This window comes from Mandrillus leucophaeus, unplaced genomic scaffold, assembly GCF_000951045.1.
Source record: "Mandrillus leucophaeus isolate KB7577 unplaced genomic scaffold, Mleu.le_1.0 Scaffold462, whole genome shotgun sequence".
Taxonomy (NCBI): domain Eukaryota; kingdom Metazoa; phylum Chordata; class Mammalia; order Primates; family Cercopithecidae; genus Mandrillus; species Mandrillus leucophaeus.
Window position 1 is genome coordinate 3601395 of NW_012104943.1, and position 16528 is coordinate 3617922.

Below are 16528 nucleotides of genomic sequence, written 5' to 3' on the forward strand. Positions count from 1 at the left end.
TGAAACCCCGTCTCTACTAAAAAATACAAAAAACTAGCCAGGCAAGGTGGCAGGCACCTGTAGTCCCAGCTACTCGGGAGGCTGAGGCAGGAGAATGGCGCAAACCCAGGAGGCGGAGCTTGCAGTGAGCTGAGATCCGGCCACTGCATTCCAGCCTGGGCGACAGAGCGAGACTCCGTCTCAAAAAAAAAAGAAAACCTAGGTAATACTATTCAGGACATAGGCATGGGCAAGGACTTCACGTCTAAAACACCAAAAGCAATGGCAACAAAAGCCAAAATTGACAAATGCATTCTTAGCATTTTTATGTTAGATCACAGTATACTACTCATCTTTTGCTTCGTATGTTTTGGGAATTGTTTACTCTCATCATACTGTTTTGTGTCCCCTTGTGTGTCTATTTAGGGAACTAAAACTTTAGCCACTCTCTCAGAGGTATTTATGGTCATTTAAAACTGATATTCTTTGAGCCCACATAATGGACACTTGAGCCCCATTGATGCAGTCCAATTTTTTGTGCCTTTTTTTTTTCAAGACAGAGTCTTGCTCTGTCACCCAGGCTGGAGTGCATTGGCACAATCTCGGCTCACTGCAACCTCCACCTCCTGGGTTCAAGCAATTCTCCTGCCTCAGCCTCCCAAGTAGCTGGGATTACAGGCACGCACCACCATGCCCGGCTAATTCACCGTGCTGGCCAGGCTGGTCTTGAACTCTTGACCTCATGATCCGCCTGCCTCAGCCTCCCAAAGTGCTGGGATTATAGGCGTGAGCCACCGCACTTTTTGCTGCTTATTTTTATGGTCTGTTATGAAGTGGTTGCTAAATGGTACCATGTATGCATTTATTTTCATTTTATGTGACACAGTCAATGAGTCTTGAATGAGAACAGCCATACACATCTCATCTTGGAGTCCTTTTATATAATGATATAATTTCTGCCTTAAAAGTAATGGAAGGCGATGACACCAAGGGTATTAAAAAGTGCATTGGGATCAGTATTGGACAAGAGCTATTCCATACCATTGATCTCAGTCTCTACACCTATATCTTGAACAGTCATGACATTTGGTTCTTTAGACTAAAAAAAGTGAAGAATTCTAAAGAATGGAAAACCATTATTTTACTTCCTTTGGAGTGAGGTTTCTCAACCTGGCTACTATTGTCATTTTAGACTGGATAATTATCTGGAGTAGGGGCTATCCTGTGGATTGTGAGATGTTTAGCAGCATCCCTGGCCTCTACTCATTAGATGCCAGTAACACCACCCTCAACCCAAATATCTTCAGACATTTCAAATGTTTACCTCAAATTGGAAAAAAGAAGGTGAAAGTGTCAGTGATCCCCACCCCTGACTACACAATAGAATCACTTGTGGACCTTTAAAAAGTCCAAGACCCCCACCCCAGGGAGTCTGAGTTGATTGTTCTGCAGGGATACCTCAGGCATGGGTGTTTTTAAGAGCATCTAATGTGCAACTTCTAGGATGAGAACTCTGATCCATATTAACTAGGATACTCACCAGGGCACGTTCTGTCACAGCAGAATCTACTGCTGGAATAATGAAGGCTAAGGGTGGTCCAGCTACCTATTATAGTCTGATAAATTGTGTTATATTTAATTGTTGATATGTTTGTGCCCTTATTTTTGTAATGACCTAAATATTAATAGCCAGCATTGCTCTTTTAAACTAGAGTTTTTGCTCATTCTGTTCCTGCAGTAGAGCACTTTTACGTCTCCAGATCAGAGCAATTTTCCATGTGTATAGAGCATATTAAAGGGATCACTGAGGTTGGTATTAGTAATGTATTCTCTTTTAAACTTGGTTTATTCTAGGGTGATGATATTGATATTGGGATTTAAATACATCTAATCTGGACTTTAGGTGATTTTTCAGAAAGTATCCATTTGGCTAGACTAAGCAGAGTGAGCATATTTGCAGGAGGTTCCTCAAAAGAATGATGAGATGTTCCCTCAACAGAAGGAGATGTATGTTTGCTTACATATATTATATATTCAAAGCAGCAGGAAGCAAGAATTTGAATTAAAATGGAAGGAAGGGCCAGGGAAGTAATCGAACAATACATACTGGGCCATTATAGATTTTTTAAACTAAATCATATTTACATAGGCTTAGTGAAAACTGAAATGTTCTATACTGCCTCAAAGGTAGCTAAGTGGGAAGAGGAAGGCAGGTCCTGGTGGTTCCAAAGAAAAGACGTATCACCCACCCAACTAAGGGGGAAATATCAGGCTTCGTGCCAAAAAAAAAAAAAATTAAGTAGCTTTAATGTTTAAAAACAAAGTAACCTAGGCTTAAGTGAAGGTTAATTACATGGCATCTTTTCAGAACTTAAAGCCCTGTCCATGTCAACACTGGGAGTCATTGCATGGATGTCCTGGGAACCAGGGTGTGAGGATGAGGTGGGGGGGTGTGCCAGTCTGGCACAGATGTAATCTATTCACATAATTTCCTTCCAGTTGGATATTAGCATTTGGGTTTGTAACAGCTGCACATGTGAAAAATGGTCATTTGAAACCAAGAGTAAAAGAAGGAAAACAGGAAACTAAATGATCTCCTGAGTTAGGTAATCTAAAAATAAACAGAAGCAGCCTTTTAGAATCGAATTGCTCTCCCAATAGTGATTCATAAACGGTTGATATGCTACCATATTAATTGATTTCATCAGAATGAATCATGTCCTGTATGTTATTTAATTGCCTTGATATATAGCGGATCATGTGACACTCCTATGTTCCCCATGCCACTTAAGCAGTGCCCATGTGACTTCTGATTTACATATGGAAACTAATTCAAGATTGACACTAATCAGAAAACATATTTTCATACAGAATAATTCCAAGTCCTTAATTTCTCTTAGTTATATTTCTTGACAACCAAAAGAGTTTTTAAAATTTTCAGAACTTCTGAAAATTTCTTTCTGTGTCAAAAGTAATTTTAAAATTAAGTAATTTTAAAAATAGCTACTTTGTTTTATTAATGGGCTTTCTAAACTGAGCACATGGGGAATAGGTTTTACTATGATGTAACTCTGGGAGATTGTACCCCCAACAACCCTTGCCAGGATATTTTCAGATTATGCCATATATGTATCCACATACATATGTGTATCTGGAAAGAGTTCAGTTCTGGCACCGTTCTTTATGGTGAAATCATATTGTATCATGTTTTATTTTCCTCACTGTCTAGGTATGTCACTGTATGTGAGCTGTGAAGTAACACTAGGTACAAATAGCTCATACAACTTTTAATTTTGCTCCATATTAAATAGCAGAACAGTCAAGTTATCAGATATCACTATGCAGAAATTATCAAAGAACATATATTGAATGTTGTCATTGAGTAGTAGTACTTCTAGGATAAGAAGAGAGGAAAGAACCAGGGAGTGTGTGGTTTCTGAGAAGGTTAGGAAGGGGCCAGCTCACACAGTACTGGGCCACAGCATGACTTTTGATTTGAAAGTTCAGGAGAAAGATAATGGTACCTTAGACTAGGGTGGGAGTGATGGTGGAAGTGGAGAGAAGTGAATGGAAAAAAGAGATAATGTGAAAGTGACATGATAAAGATTTGATGATGGAGTGAAAATGGGATGTAAGAAGGAATGAAGTATCAAGGATGACTCTCAGATTTCTGGTTCTCCCACATGAAGAACAGGCAAACTTTTGGAAATCTGAGTAAGACCTTGTAAGGGAAGACGAAGAGTAAGAAATGCCTTTGGGACATCCAGATAAGAAGGTGGAAGAAGTGGTTAGTGCTCAAAGAAGGAGTCTGAGCTAGAGGTAGCAATAAGGTGTGAAATGTGTATGGATGGAAGTTTAAGTTATGGGTATCATGCTGTTACTTACATAGAGAGACAAGAGTGATGAGGAGGGTTAAGATTGAGCTCTGAGGACCTTCCACACTGAAAACCCAGGTAGAAGATGATAAGCCAGAAAAAGGGGCAAGAATGTAGCCAGAGAGGTAGAGAAAAACCCAGTTAGTATATCCAAGATGCAAAGGACAGGGAGCATTTCAGGAAATGGCAATCAGGGTTAAAGGATGACAAAAGGGCAAATGAAACAGAGCTGTCAAAAACACTGAATTTAATGACCCTGAAGACAGCAATGACTTAGAGGGAGCTGCTTTAGAATCTAATGGAGGTATCAGCTAGACAGGATGAAGTGAGGAAAGAGTGGTAGGTGAGAAAGTTATAGGCCAGAAAGTAAAGGGAACACTTTAGAGAATTTTAACTGTGGCAAAAGGAGAGGGGGTAAACCATGGAGAAAAGAAAAGAGTGGGTCGAGGGTTATTTATTTTTTTTAAGAAGTAGCTGCTTGAATATATGTAGTAAAAAAATAGTAGAAAAAAAGAGGTTGAAGATACAGGCACAAGAAGATGTAATTTATAGCAGGGGTGGCCCACCAGCTGTCTTTGTAAATAAAGCTTTACTAGAACACAGCCATGCCCATTTATTTACTTACTGTCTGTGGCTGCTTTCCTGCTAGACTGGCAGGTTGAGTAGCTACCACAAAGACTGTGCAGCCTGCCAACAGGGTGGAGGCTGGAGTGAGGCAAATTGAGCACCTAGGCCACAGAATTGAAGGAAATGCTCAGTCTGCATGCTGACTCTGCGCTTGCCCCACGCTGAATGCGAGCACCCTATCATTTTGCATCCTAGCCATTCTAAGCCCCAGCCATATCCACAAAGCCTAAAATATTTGCTATCTTGCCCTTTACAGAAAATAATTGCTGAACCCTATTTATACTCGAAGAGTATTGGATAATTTTTTTGAGCTCTTGAGTGCAGTATACCATTATCCATGGTTTAAACTTATCCATAGTTGAATGACAGGTGGGAGAGCATGGGAACCAGGGAGAGGCAGAAAGGCTGGCAGGATGCCAAGTCACACCTACATATCATGCAAAGGGAGGTGGTGTAGGGCACAGGTACAGCAGGCGTGAAGAGTTGGAGCCTTTGCATCTGCTGGTTGCTCTTCTCCTGAAACAAGGCAGAATTATTTGCTGGTGGGGAGGATCTGCACCAGAGGTATAAGAAGTCTCTAAACTAGTCTGGTTGGTTTTCCTTAGATGGAAAAAATGACTGGGAAAGGGCTCAGTAGTCCCCATCTTATAGTAAATCCCTGCCATGCATATGCCCACCTAAGCAGATGTGTCACTTGCTACATTTATCAATGTTCTTTTCACTCTTATTATGCCCTCTGTTATTTCATGTAGTTGTCAGCCTCACCATCCACGTTTCCAGACTTTTCCAACCTTTTAAAAGTAATATTTGATCGTTTCTACAGACAAAATTATATCTATGTGTGTGTGTGTGTGTGTGTGTGCGCGCACGCACGCGTGCATCTCCTCAGGGTACATAACAGGAGGTTTTGCTAGTAGTAGACACAGCCTATTATCAATAGTGAGAATTATACCTCACTACACTGTCTAAATTGATCACTCAAAGGAGAAGTACCTAATTATTTTTTATTACCATATATCACCTAGCTTTTTGCTAAAGAATGGCAAGCATCCTCTGAAAATCTCGAAATACTAAAGTCTTGATTTTTTACTTCAAAATAAATTGCATGCTTTTATAGAACCAGAGGTGCAGGCTTTTCAAGTAACATTTCTGCTTTTAATGTAGACTTGGTCATTAGCCCAGTGGTGTTCGAAATGTTGCCATGGATCAAGGAGGAAAACTTTTTAAAGTATCTTTCTACCTAATTTAATGTTAGCTTTTTCTTTCAAAAGAACAACCAACCTTAGAATTATTTTCCCTTGATCATTTTAGTTTCATTCATAGGGCTTCTAAAAACAATGGAGAGGTTAGATTCCAACTTACTGCTGCTAGGAGACCTAATTTGTAGTCTAAAAAGAATAATACATCTGATTACATTATTAGTGCCTTTCAGCATGAATCTAAAATATTGCCAATAAAACTCCTGGCCCTAAGGATCCAAGGTATGTGTATACAAACAGATTTATGACAGAAATTCAGAAAGGAAATCTATGTATGTCTCCAAATAAAGCCATCGATTTCTGCACTATGCCCCTTTCCCCAAATTCTCCTTACTAAAGGATTTAACAAATTGTTTCCTGGGCCTCCCACGAGATATTTAGTGGCTGAGTCCACTCTGCATGTGGCCAGTAGAATGGCTTGAGTGTAGATCACGAGAGTGACAGCCCCAACCTAGCTGGCTGGAAATAGAATGTGGGGATAAGGAACACAACGAAAACAGAGCAGACTCCTTCCCAAGCAGTTCCCAAGCTGCTCCTCTGCCTGTCAGGTTATTCTTGCTGGGAACCTCAAAGTGTATTCAGTTGACTAAATTTCAGCCTTAGCTTCATGCATCTCTCTATTATAACACCTAATAGTCAGTCTGTTACCATGATTTGCATTTCTGATTATTCACTTCTTCACCCCAACCCATACTCTGAACACCTCAGGAGAAAGGATTGTATCTTTTATAAGCTTTGTGCTTCCCATTGCCTAGCTTGTTGTGGCACGTAGTGCGCAATCAATAAATGCCTGTTGAATGAATGTATAGACTTGAGACATGGAGAAAAACTAGAGACCTAGATGTCTAAGATGTGTGTTTATAAATACTAGTTTTCTTTATTGAAATGGAAACTTGGGCCATTCTGATTAACACAAATGTCACCTTTTTATTTTGATCGATGAGTCAATTCTTCAGAAAACATTCCTTTGAACATGTCTGTCCTTACTTAGGTCTGAAACATAAATGAGAGTGTTCACTGGTCCAGTCAGTCTCTGAAAGTGAATGTCTGTTTTTTGATTCCAGAATTCATCCCGCAGGCATTTGGAATGCCCTTATCCCAAGTCATTGCGAATGACAGGGCCTATAAACTCAAGCAGGACTTGCAGAGGGATGAGCAGAAAGATGCATCTGACTTTGTGGCTTCCCTCCTCCCATTTGGAAATAAAAGACAAAACAAAGAACTCTCAAGCAGTAACTCATCTCTCAGCTCAACCTCAGAAACACCAAATGAGTCAACGTCCCCAAACACCCCGGAACCGGCTCCTCGGGCTAGGAGGAGGGTAAGGTGGCCAGTATTTGCTCTGACACCAGTGCTAGGAAAACTGAAGATGTACAGTTATTCTTTGACTTTTTGTTCATGTGAAAACTGGATATGTAGTTGGTGTTCAGGTGTCTGTCAACAAACTCCATTAATGAAGAATGTGCACTGGGCATGTGGCACCTTGCATAGCCTCAGACCTTGTCCTGACTCCTCTTGAAGCTGTTGGTGTCCCTCCTTTGTCACATCTGTGCTGCATGCTCTCCTAAACATTCGACAATATCACCATTGATTCTGGTCTCTTGTAATCTGTCAGTCTTGCCATACATGCCCACTAGACTGTGAGGCTTGAGGGCAAGGCCCGGTGTTTTAGCTATTAATACTTTCTTCATCACCAGTCTGAGAACATGTCTGGCCAAATGAATTGGTGGTGGGTCTTCCTAAACAATGAGCTTTTTCCTTATCAATGGAGCATTTCTTTTTCTCAAACAGAACCATAGAATCCTCTATATATCCTCTTTCAAATACTCTAACAATATGGTACCAGTTGTTAAGTACTATGTTCTAGGTACTGTGCTATTATTTGAATTGTTCAGGCAAGCTGGTTGGTGATTGGCTGAGTCGGTTCATAAGCATCTCTAAAGCTTCCAGGTCACTGGAAGATCTCTCCCTTTTTAAAAACAAATCTGCATTTTATTTTTATCTTTTATTTTTTGACTCAGGGTCTTGCTCTGTTGCCCAGACTGGAGTGCAGTGGCATGATCACTGCTCACTGCAGCTTCAATCTCCTGGGCTCAAGCGATCCTTCTGCCTCAGCCTCCCCAGTAGCTGGGACTACAGATGCACACCACCACGCCTAGCTATTATTATTATTTAGTAGAGATGTGGTCTCACTGTGTTGCCCAGACGGGTCTTGAACTTTCGAACTCAAGTGATCCAAAGTGCTGGGTTTACAGGCATGAGCCACCACACCTGACCTTCTCTCCCTTTTTTCACTGTCACGTGGAGACCCAAAATTTTTGCCACCTCCAGCTGTTGAAGACTGCCCTAGTTAAAACTCCAGACACTTCCCACTTAAAACCCACATTTTTCAATCAGCCCCTAACATTCAGGGCTTGTCCGAGGTAGAGAGAGACCTGATCCATTGCTGTTTTTGCAGTATTGACTATGTTTAAAAATGAAGAAATTACAAAATTATGGAATGCCTGAATTTGCATGATGGAATTATTCTTCTAATTCTGTCATTGTGTCTCAGACTGTGTATTGTCATACAACAATAACACTAAAACTCTAAATTTTAGCTTTCTGGGAATGTAGGGCTCAGGCAGTTGTTCTCCCAAATGCCCTCTCCTCTGTCCAGGCCTGGCTAGCCAACTGCTTTCTCAGTGCTTCATCAAGTATGGGTGTGGCAAATGCGATTGGTTCCCTGCTCCCTTTCCCTGACCCTTTACCATTCCTAGCATGCCAGCTCACCTTCCATCTGCCAACACCTTATTTCTTTGCTGAGGGCTTTCTCTGATGCCAGAGGCACCCAGCCCATCCAAATGGCAGGCTGTAAGTACTTAGGAGATAATATTATCTCTCTGCCCCCACCAGAGGCTGTCCTTAAGAAGTGATTCCTGAGGCTTGGTGTATAAATACCCCAGCTCTCTCACTTCATAGGGATAGCTCTAAGGTGCATGATCTACAGCTGTCTCCTAGAGCTCCCCAGAAAGATTGAACTCCAGTTGCCCACAATGATAATAGACTTGATAATGCTCCCTTCGTCAGCTGCCTTTCCTTCCTTGTCTCATTTTCCCCCTCCCCTATAGGTGTTTCCCAGGACCACCTCTCTAATAAAGCACTTTGTGCTGTTTCTCAGGAAAACTAAGCTCAGGCTGTTTTATGGAATCATTATATTTTAAAACTCTACTTCCTAGAACCATAGTTGAGTTTTTTATTTACAAAACTTCTCTGACTCCTTCATTCATTGAGTATGTAATTTTTTTCTTGTTTCAAGAAATGAAGTGGTTGGGCCAAAATACTTTAATTATATGTTTCCCATCGCTTGTTCTTCCATTTGGAAAATTTTGTCTATTGTTGAAATTGTAACTGCCATTATTAGCTTGAGGAAACCTTGTAGAGGTTTTCTAACTTTTTCAAAAGGCATATTTTTTCTTTCAATGTACAAACAGAACAATTAAAGAAATCAAGCAATATTATTTCAAGTGTGATAAAGAGTCATGAGCAAAAGTATGTATTGGTTAGCATCTGGGGGCAGCTGGGTTTTTTGGCTATCTGTACTTTATGTTCACAGCTCTGTGTCACTTGCAGGGTGCCATGTCAGTGGATTCTATCACGGATCTTGATGACAATCAGTCTCGACTACTAGAAGCTTTACAACTTTCCTTGCCTGCTGAGGCTCAAAGTAAAAAAGAAAAAGCCAGAGATAAGAAACTCAGTCTGAATCCTATTTACAGACAGGTCCCTAGGCTGGTGGACAGCTGCTGTCAGCATCTAGAAAAACATGGTAAGTAGACTTGTCTGTCTAAAGTACTAAGGACTTTCATTTATTCAAGCATCATTCATTGAAGTACCCAATGTCAATTCTGTGTTCATCTGATCAAGCTCTGAACTGAAATTTCCTGTGTGAAAGTATACAGATGTGAGTGTTTGTTTAAGAGATTGTGGGGCTAAACAAGATTGGAGGAGGGGGTGAATCAACTTGATGATATTCAGACTGCTTCGCTCCCAGTAGTCCTCAAAAGTGACTTTGGAGGCCAAGCAATTTAGTGAAGGATCAGGTCGGTTGGGCTGGGTTTGTCACTAGAACCTCTTTCAAACAGACCAGAGCCACTTTTATTGTTTATACATAAAAGTAGCCTAGGAGGTTACTCACAAGGGTTCCTTTAAAAAGTAAGAGTTCAACTTAAGTGATGATTCCCCAGTTTTTTTTAATAGAAAATACATCATTTTTGACAACAGGTTTATATATTGCCATTTGCATTTTTGTGGAAGCTGTCCACTTAAAATTTCTCCAAGTCACCCTTTGCAACTCAATTCCAGTTACTAAGTTGACTTAAGAATGATATACAGTTCTTTAAAAATTTTTCTGAAATTTAGACTTCTGGCTTATTAAACTGCCATTTTCATAAACTAAATTTGTTTGCTGTAGTGTTAGCATGTGTGTTATGTACATGGGAAAAGTTTAATTACTTTTTTACTATAAAAATAATATGCTCATTGTAATAAAGTAAATGTGAAAGCAAAGAAAATTCTGAGGCTACCATATAGACATAACTACTATTAACATTCTCATCTGTTTCCTTCTAATAAAAATGGAACTTTATTTAAAATTTGTTAAGGATATATCTCAATTTCTTAATTCATTATAAAGGAAATCACAGGATAACATATGGATGACCTAATAAATTTGTTTATACAAAATTTTAAGTGTAGGTTCTTTTATGTTTTTTTACCTTATCTTTCACATGCCTGTGTATTACCTATGTACCTTGAACGTACGTCTCTTTCTCTACACACAAACACACACACACCGTCATGCACCACATAATGACATTTCCCTCAGTGATGGACTGCATAGGCAATGGGGATTGCATAAGGTTATAATACTGTATTTTTACTGTACCTTTTCTATATTTAGATACACAAATACCTAAGATTTTGTTACAGTTGCCTATAGTATTCAGCACGGTCACATGCTATACAGGTTAGTAGTGTAGGAGCACTAGGCTCTACCATATAGCCTAGGTGTATAGTAGGCTATACCATCTAGGATTGTGTATGTACACTCTATGATGTTTGCACAATAATGAAATTGCCTAATTTATTGCTTCTATCACTTTGGGAGCTTGAAAACAGGATAATCACACTATTTAAAATAAAATACAGAATTATATTTCTTCATCTGCAAAATGAACATAAGTACCCACCTCAAAAGTTGTGCAATGATTCAATTAATTAATGTGCATACAGTACTTAGAATAGTGCCTGGCATATATTATTATATAGAGAGAAATAGACTCTGAATGAACCGAATGAATCTTCTATGTATGAAATAGAAAACTTTAATAGCAGGTCGCAGTAATTTTAATTTTGGCTGCATGTATTTTTTTATTTTCACATGGTTTCTGAATAATTGAAATTTCTACAGCAGCATGATATCACATAAGGACATTTTCTACACAGGTGGGACTATTCTCTTTCTACCAAGAGATAGAAAACAGAACTAAAAGAAATTGAGATGTTTACTTTGTTTCTGGATGTAAAGAAATAATGTTACAAAGATTTAAGGCTGAGCACCGTGGCTCAAGCCTGTAATCCCAACACTTTGGGAGGCCAAGGCAAGAAGATCACTTGAGCCTGGGAGTTTGAGACCAGCCAGGGTAATATAGCAAGACCCCAATTCTGTATCTAAAAAATACAATTCTTTCTGATTTAATTATATATTGTACTAGTCATAAATTTTTCAGTGGCAAGAGAAAGGAACCCAGATAAAACTAGATTAAGCAAAGTGACCTCCCCCAAATAACAACAACAATCTTTATATACTGGGAGACTGATCTAGATTTAGGCACAGCTGGATCCAGGATTCAAATGATGTCATGAGTGTCCTCTGCTGGCTTTACTCTCAGACCAGCTCTCTTCATGTGGCTTCAAATGGCTGTTAGCAGCTCCAATATCCCATCACTCTCATCATTGATTGTCCCAAATGAAGATAAAATGAGCCACCAGTGAAAGAATATACACGATGCTCATCAATGGCAATGATTAATGACCGGCATAGAAAAAGGAGAACCATTCAGACACTTCATGCTCCCAAAGGAAGTACACAATACTTTTTGTGAAGTATTCTTGCCCTATAAAATCACACCGCAATCAGAGTAATCTCTGGCTCTAGCTATCTCTTTACAGAAAATAAAGGGGAGAGAAGAACATACAAATGACACCATGGAGTGTCCAAATCCAAACAATATGAAGATCTACAGTAGGAAATAGCTGAGATTTCTTCACCAAACCAATTATAAGGAAAAGGGAAACAGAGGGAGGAAACACAGATTAAGAGACTAAAAGGCACATCGACTGTATCACAGTGTGTGACCCTTATGTGGATGTTGACTGGAAATTTAATGCATTAAGGAACTATTGTTGACATTTATAGTATATTATAGTGAAATTACTTGTGTTTTTAAGAGACCTAATTTTTTAGAACTGAGTTTCTCAACCTCAGCACTGACACTGTATTTTTCACATCTAGGACATGATCCTAGTAAAAGCAATCAGAAATGTGAACAAAAACATGTGCACAGAGTTGTTCACAATAGGGTCATTTATAATAGCAAAATAAGCATGTATATTTTGGGGACCTGTGCACCATTCAGAGGGGAATATGGAGTAAATTATGGCCCATTCATACAATAGAATATTTTGCATCTTTTTTATATTTCCATAGATTTTGGGGGAACAGGTGGTATTTGGTTACACGAGTAAGTTCTTTAGTGGTGGTTTGTGAGATTTTGGTGCACCCACCACCTGAGCAATATACACTATACCAAACTGGTAGTCTTTTATCCCTTTTAAGTGACATTTCCAAGGAATTGTTACTAGCATGAGTGAAAATTCATGTGACATGATAGTGAGGGAAGGGAGTAACATTCTGTCAATAGATATTTCATATATATATATATATATATATATATATATGCAGCGTTATCTCAACTATGTAAAAATACCTACATTCATGTAGAAAAGGCTGGATTTTAAAAAATGAAAGATTAGCTAGGCACGGTGACTCACACCTGTAATCTCAGCAATTTGGGATGTCGAGGCAGGTGGATCACTTCAGCCCAGGAGTTGAGCTTGAGCCTGGGCAGCATGGCAAAACCCTGTCTCTCCAAAAAATACAAAAATTAGTCAGGCATGGAGGCATGGAGGCATGTGCTGGTAGTACCAGCTACTCTGGACACCAAGGTGGGAGAATCACTGGAGCCCAGGAGGTCAAGGCTGCAGTGAGCCATAATCACGCCACTGTATTCCAGCCTGGACAACAAAGTGAGACCCTCTCTCAAAAAAAAAAGAAGGAAGGAAGGAAGGAAAAGAGGGAGGGAGGGAGGGAGGAAGGGAGGAGAAAAAGAAAAGAGTGATTATTTCTACATCAGGTATTTCTAAAAGTATATTATTTTTACATTTTTCTGCATTTTCCAGATTTTCTTTAAGAAGCACACTTTAATTATGATCAGACAAACGAGAAATATCTTTTAGAAATTGGTAAAGAGCTAGAATCCCTATAAAATGTGTGTTTAGGTAATAATTCTGAATAATGAAAAAAAGCTCATTTTCTCTGATAAGGAGAAGATTAGAAATATAAAATATCACATGAAAAATATTTGATCAGAAACATTTAACGTAAAATTCTGGTGCGTAAAGGGCTGACCTTTAAGTATCTGGAAAATAGAAGTAGTGTGAGATGAAAGAAGTGTTACTGTATGCTGTCAAGTTACTATTGCTCTGCACGTTATGGCACTGTGCTGGCATTCTGCTCTCTATTTTGATTTCCTCCAGAGTCTCAAGTCATAAAACAAGACTGTTGATTTTGTTTGCTTATTTGCAGGCCTCCAGACGGTGGGGATATTCCGAGTTGGAAGCTCAAAAAAGAGAGTGAGACAAGTAAGTGAAAAGTAAAGACTATATTTTGTTTCACATGACTTTCAGTTGAATTACCTTTTGCAAAGTTCAAGTTTATACAAATTCCATTTGATCATCTTTTTTTTTTTTTTTTTTTTTACCCTCCAAGTTATTATAATATAATTGAATTCCAGGAGGTAAAAGGCAACAACTCAGAAATGTTGTTACAGTTAGGATCAAACACTTGAAAGCAAAACGTCTGGATGTATCTGTGCCATGTGCAGCCAAACAAAACTAATTTATAAACATCTTATTGAAAATTGCAAAAGCAGGAAATTCAGAGTGACCAATCAATAAATGATAAAAAAATTGCATGTAGCACCCATTTTTACTAAAATGTGATATGAAAAATGCCATTAACATTCCCTTCACATAAGATGCTATTTTTATAGCTTTACTTTATCAAAAATAAATAATTCTTATGAAGTTTCCATAGAACCATTGACCCCCAGTTTGCTTTTCACATAGGGACTGTGCTCCTTTGTTTCCTTCAGCCCTGTGCAACATTCCTGCAACTGAAGTTTGATATTAGACCTTCAACAATAGGTTCCTGTGATGAGGCAGGTATTTGTGTTCATGATGGCTTCATAAAAGGCAAACCATCCTTTGGGAAAAGAGTTCATTTGTTGGTGAAGGAAAATTAAAGCATTATTTTCTTCCTGTTGTTTTCAATGGAAGGAAATAAGGAACTCAGCAACTCAAAAATGAATTCAAATGAAAACAAATTTTAGTTGGAAGAAGCTGAAGAAATGATATTTGTTCATATTATTGAAAGTAATTGAAATAAATACTTCATCTATCTTTTTTTGTCAAGACAAAAAAGGCTTTCAATGGAAATATGTTTTCTGATTGGTTGGTTGGTTTTTATTCTTAATAGTCACACAAGAAACAACATTAAATGGATCAACATTTAATGTTTCATAACAGAACTTGCAGGAAGATAGTATGGTAATATTTCATAGGCCTCTCACCTGTGCAGGATTGCAGAATATTTTTACAAATATTATCTCATTGAATCTGCCAACCAGCTGTGACAGTAGCCTCTTTGACCCACTTCTGTCAAGGCTCAGAGAGATTAAGAAACATAATTCAAGATTACACAATTTAACCAGTCACCATTAACTTCATAGGCCAAGCTCTTTGCATGTTCCATTCTTTCTGCCTGCATGTATGGTCGGAAAAGAAGCATGGTGTGTTTGAATGATCACAAGTTGGAGGAGTGCCAGTGGAAGCCTTCTTTGTTTTGGCTGCCAGACACACGCTGATGGCGTGTTGTCTGGAATCAATGAGTAGTTCAGGACAGTGATGGGTATTCATTCTCATCAGGTGGACAGGTAGCGAGTGCCAGAAATTACTCATCAGTTATATCTGGATCCATTAAAGGGGAAACCTTTGCATGGAGTTGTATTTAAGGATTACCCAATAAAAATATAATCAGTGTTTACTTAGAAGTAGATTTCAAGTATGAAATATGCCCTAACTCACTCATCATTTTACTTTATTATATAACCCCTTATGCACCCTGCACTTTTTCCTTAGATCACTAACCACAATGTTAAGAGTGAATTATTTGTGGGATTACCTGCTTATCACCTTGTTTCTCTAGATGGACTTTGCCTCTTTATTCACTAGTGTATTTTGTGGGCTTGTAACAGGGTCTGACACAGGAAATGTGTAGTAATCTTTGTTGAATTAATGGATGGATGAAAGATTGAAAAACAAATGAACTCTTAGAGAAGTTTGTTGCATAGTGTAGGTTTATGAACTTACATAATTATTTCTACAGCAGAGAACAATGCATAAGAAAAGTTGAGATGCTACAGATAAAAGTAGGGTGTGGAGTTATTACTCTCTTGCCACTGTGTTTTCTTGCTGCTGTAAGTGATAATAGACCTAATATAATGATTAAGGCAGGAAATCCTTCTGGTAATTGTTAATAAGACTACTTTGACAAATCTAAGACAGCTTTTATTTAGTTATTATCATCTTTTAAGTCTTAGTCATAAATCTCTTATCAGGGCTCTTAATTTCATTTGTGCAGGAAAAAAAAATCTCTTTGCTTTCTTGTTGAGTGATTCAGTAAAATATCAACATTCAAACATGGCAGAATTGGTGACACACAGAAACGCTGTGTAATAGATTAATTCCTCCCTCCCACATTTATAGTTGACCTAAATTGTCTTCCACCTCTTAGGTGTTCCTCCTAACCTGCTTGTCATTACTAAGCCATTCTGCATACATCATTAACAATAAATCCACAGATAGTTTTATTTAGTGCTTTTATATATATATACATATATACACATATGCACATATATACACATATACACATATATATATATTCGTAACTGGACTGTGTAAACTCAGCAGATCAAGGTGAGGATGTTGTTTGCTTCTCCTTCTTGGGGTCTGTGCAGACTTAACTCCAGATACTACATGTCACAGCACTTCTTTTGCTGGGCACTGCACATTGAGGTATGGTGTTACGTGACTGCCACTCGAACCGTTGTTTTTCCAGTTACGTGAGGAATTTGACCGTGGGATTGATGTCTCTCTGGAGGAGGAGCACAGTGTTCATGATGTGGCAGCCTTGCTCAAAGAGTTCCTGAGGGACATGCCGGACCCCCTTCTCACCAGGGAGCTGTACACAGCTTTCATCAACACTCTCTGTGCGTAATACAGTCATATGTGGGAAAGTGGCCCTGGAATACTAAGATGTCCAACTCATTCATCATAACTTTATGCATATGTTTCCTGATAATTTTTTGTCCTTATTTATCAATCTCTAAAGAGTGAGCTATTTGG

At 38.7% G+C, this 16528-nt stretch overlaps 1 protein-coding gene across 3 annotated transcripts in view; it reads left to right on the plus strand.

The window, feature by feature from the left end:
* Positions 1–16528, plus strand: part of ARHGAP6 (Rho GTPase activating protein 6) — a 515359-nt gene that overhangs the window by 456794 nt on the left and 42037 nt on the right. For all 3 annotated transcript variants that reach the window (XM_011994872.1, XM_011994873.1, XM_011994874.1), the window contains exons 4-7: positions 6805–7061; positions 9353–9548; positions 13650–13705; positions 16242–16392. In XM_011994872.1, the coding sequence (XP_011850262.1) occupies positions 6805–7061; positions 9353–9548; positions 13650–13705; positions 16242–16392 (660 nt within the window). The remainder of the gene's footprint in view (positions 1–6804; positions 7062–9352; positions 9549–13649; positions 13706–16241; positions 16393–16528) is intronic.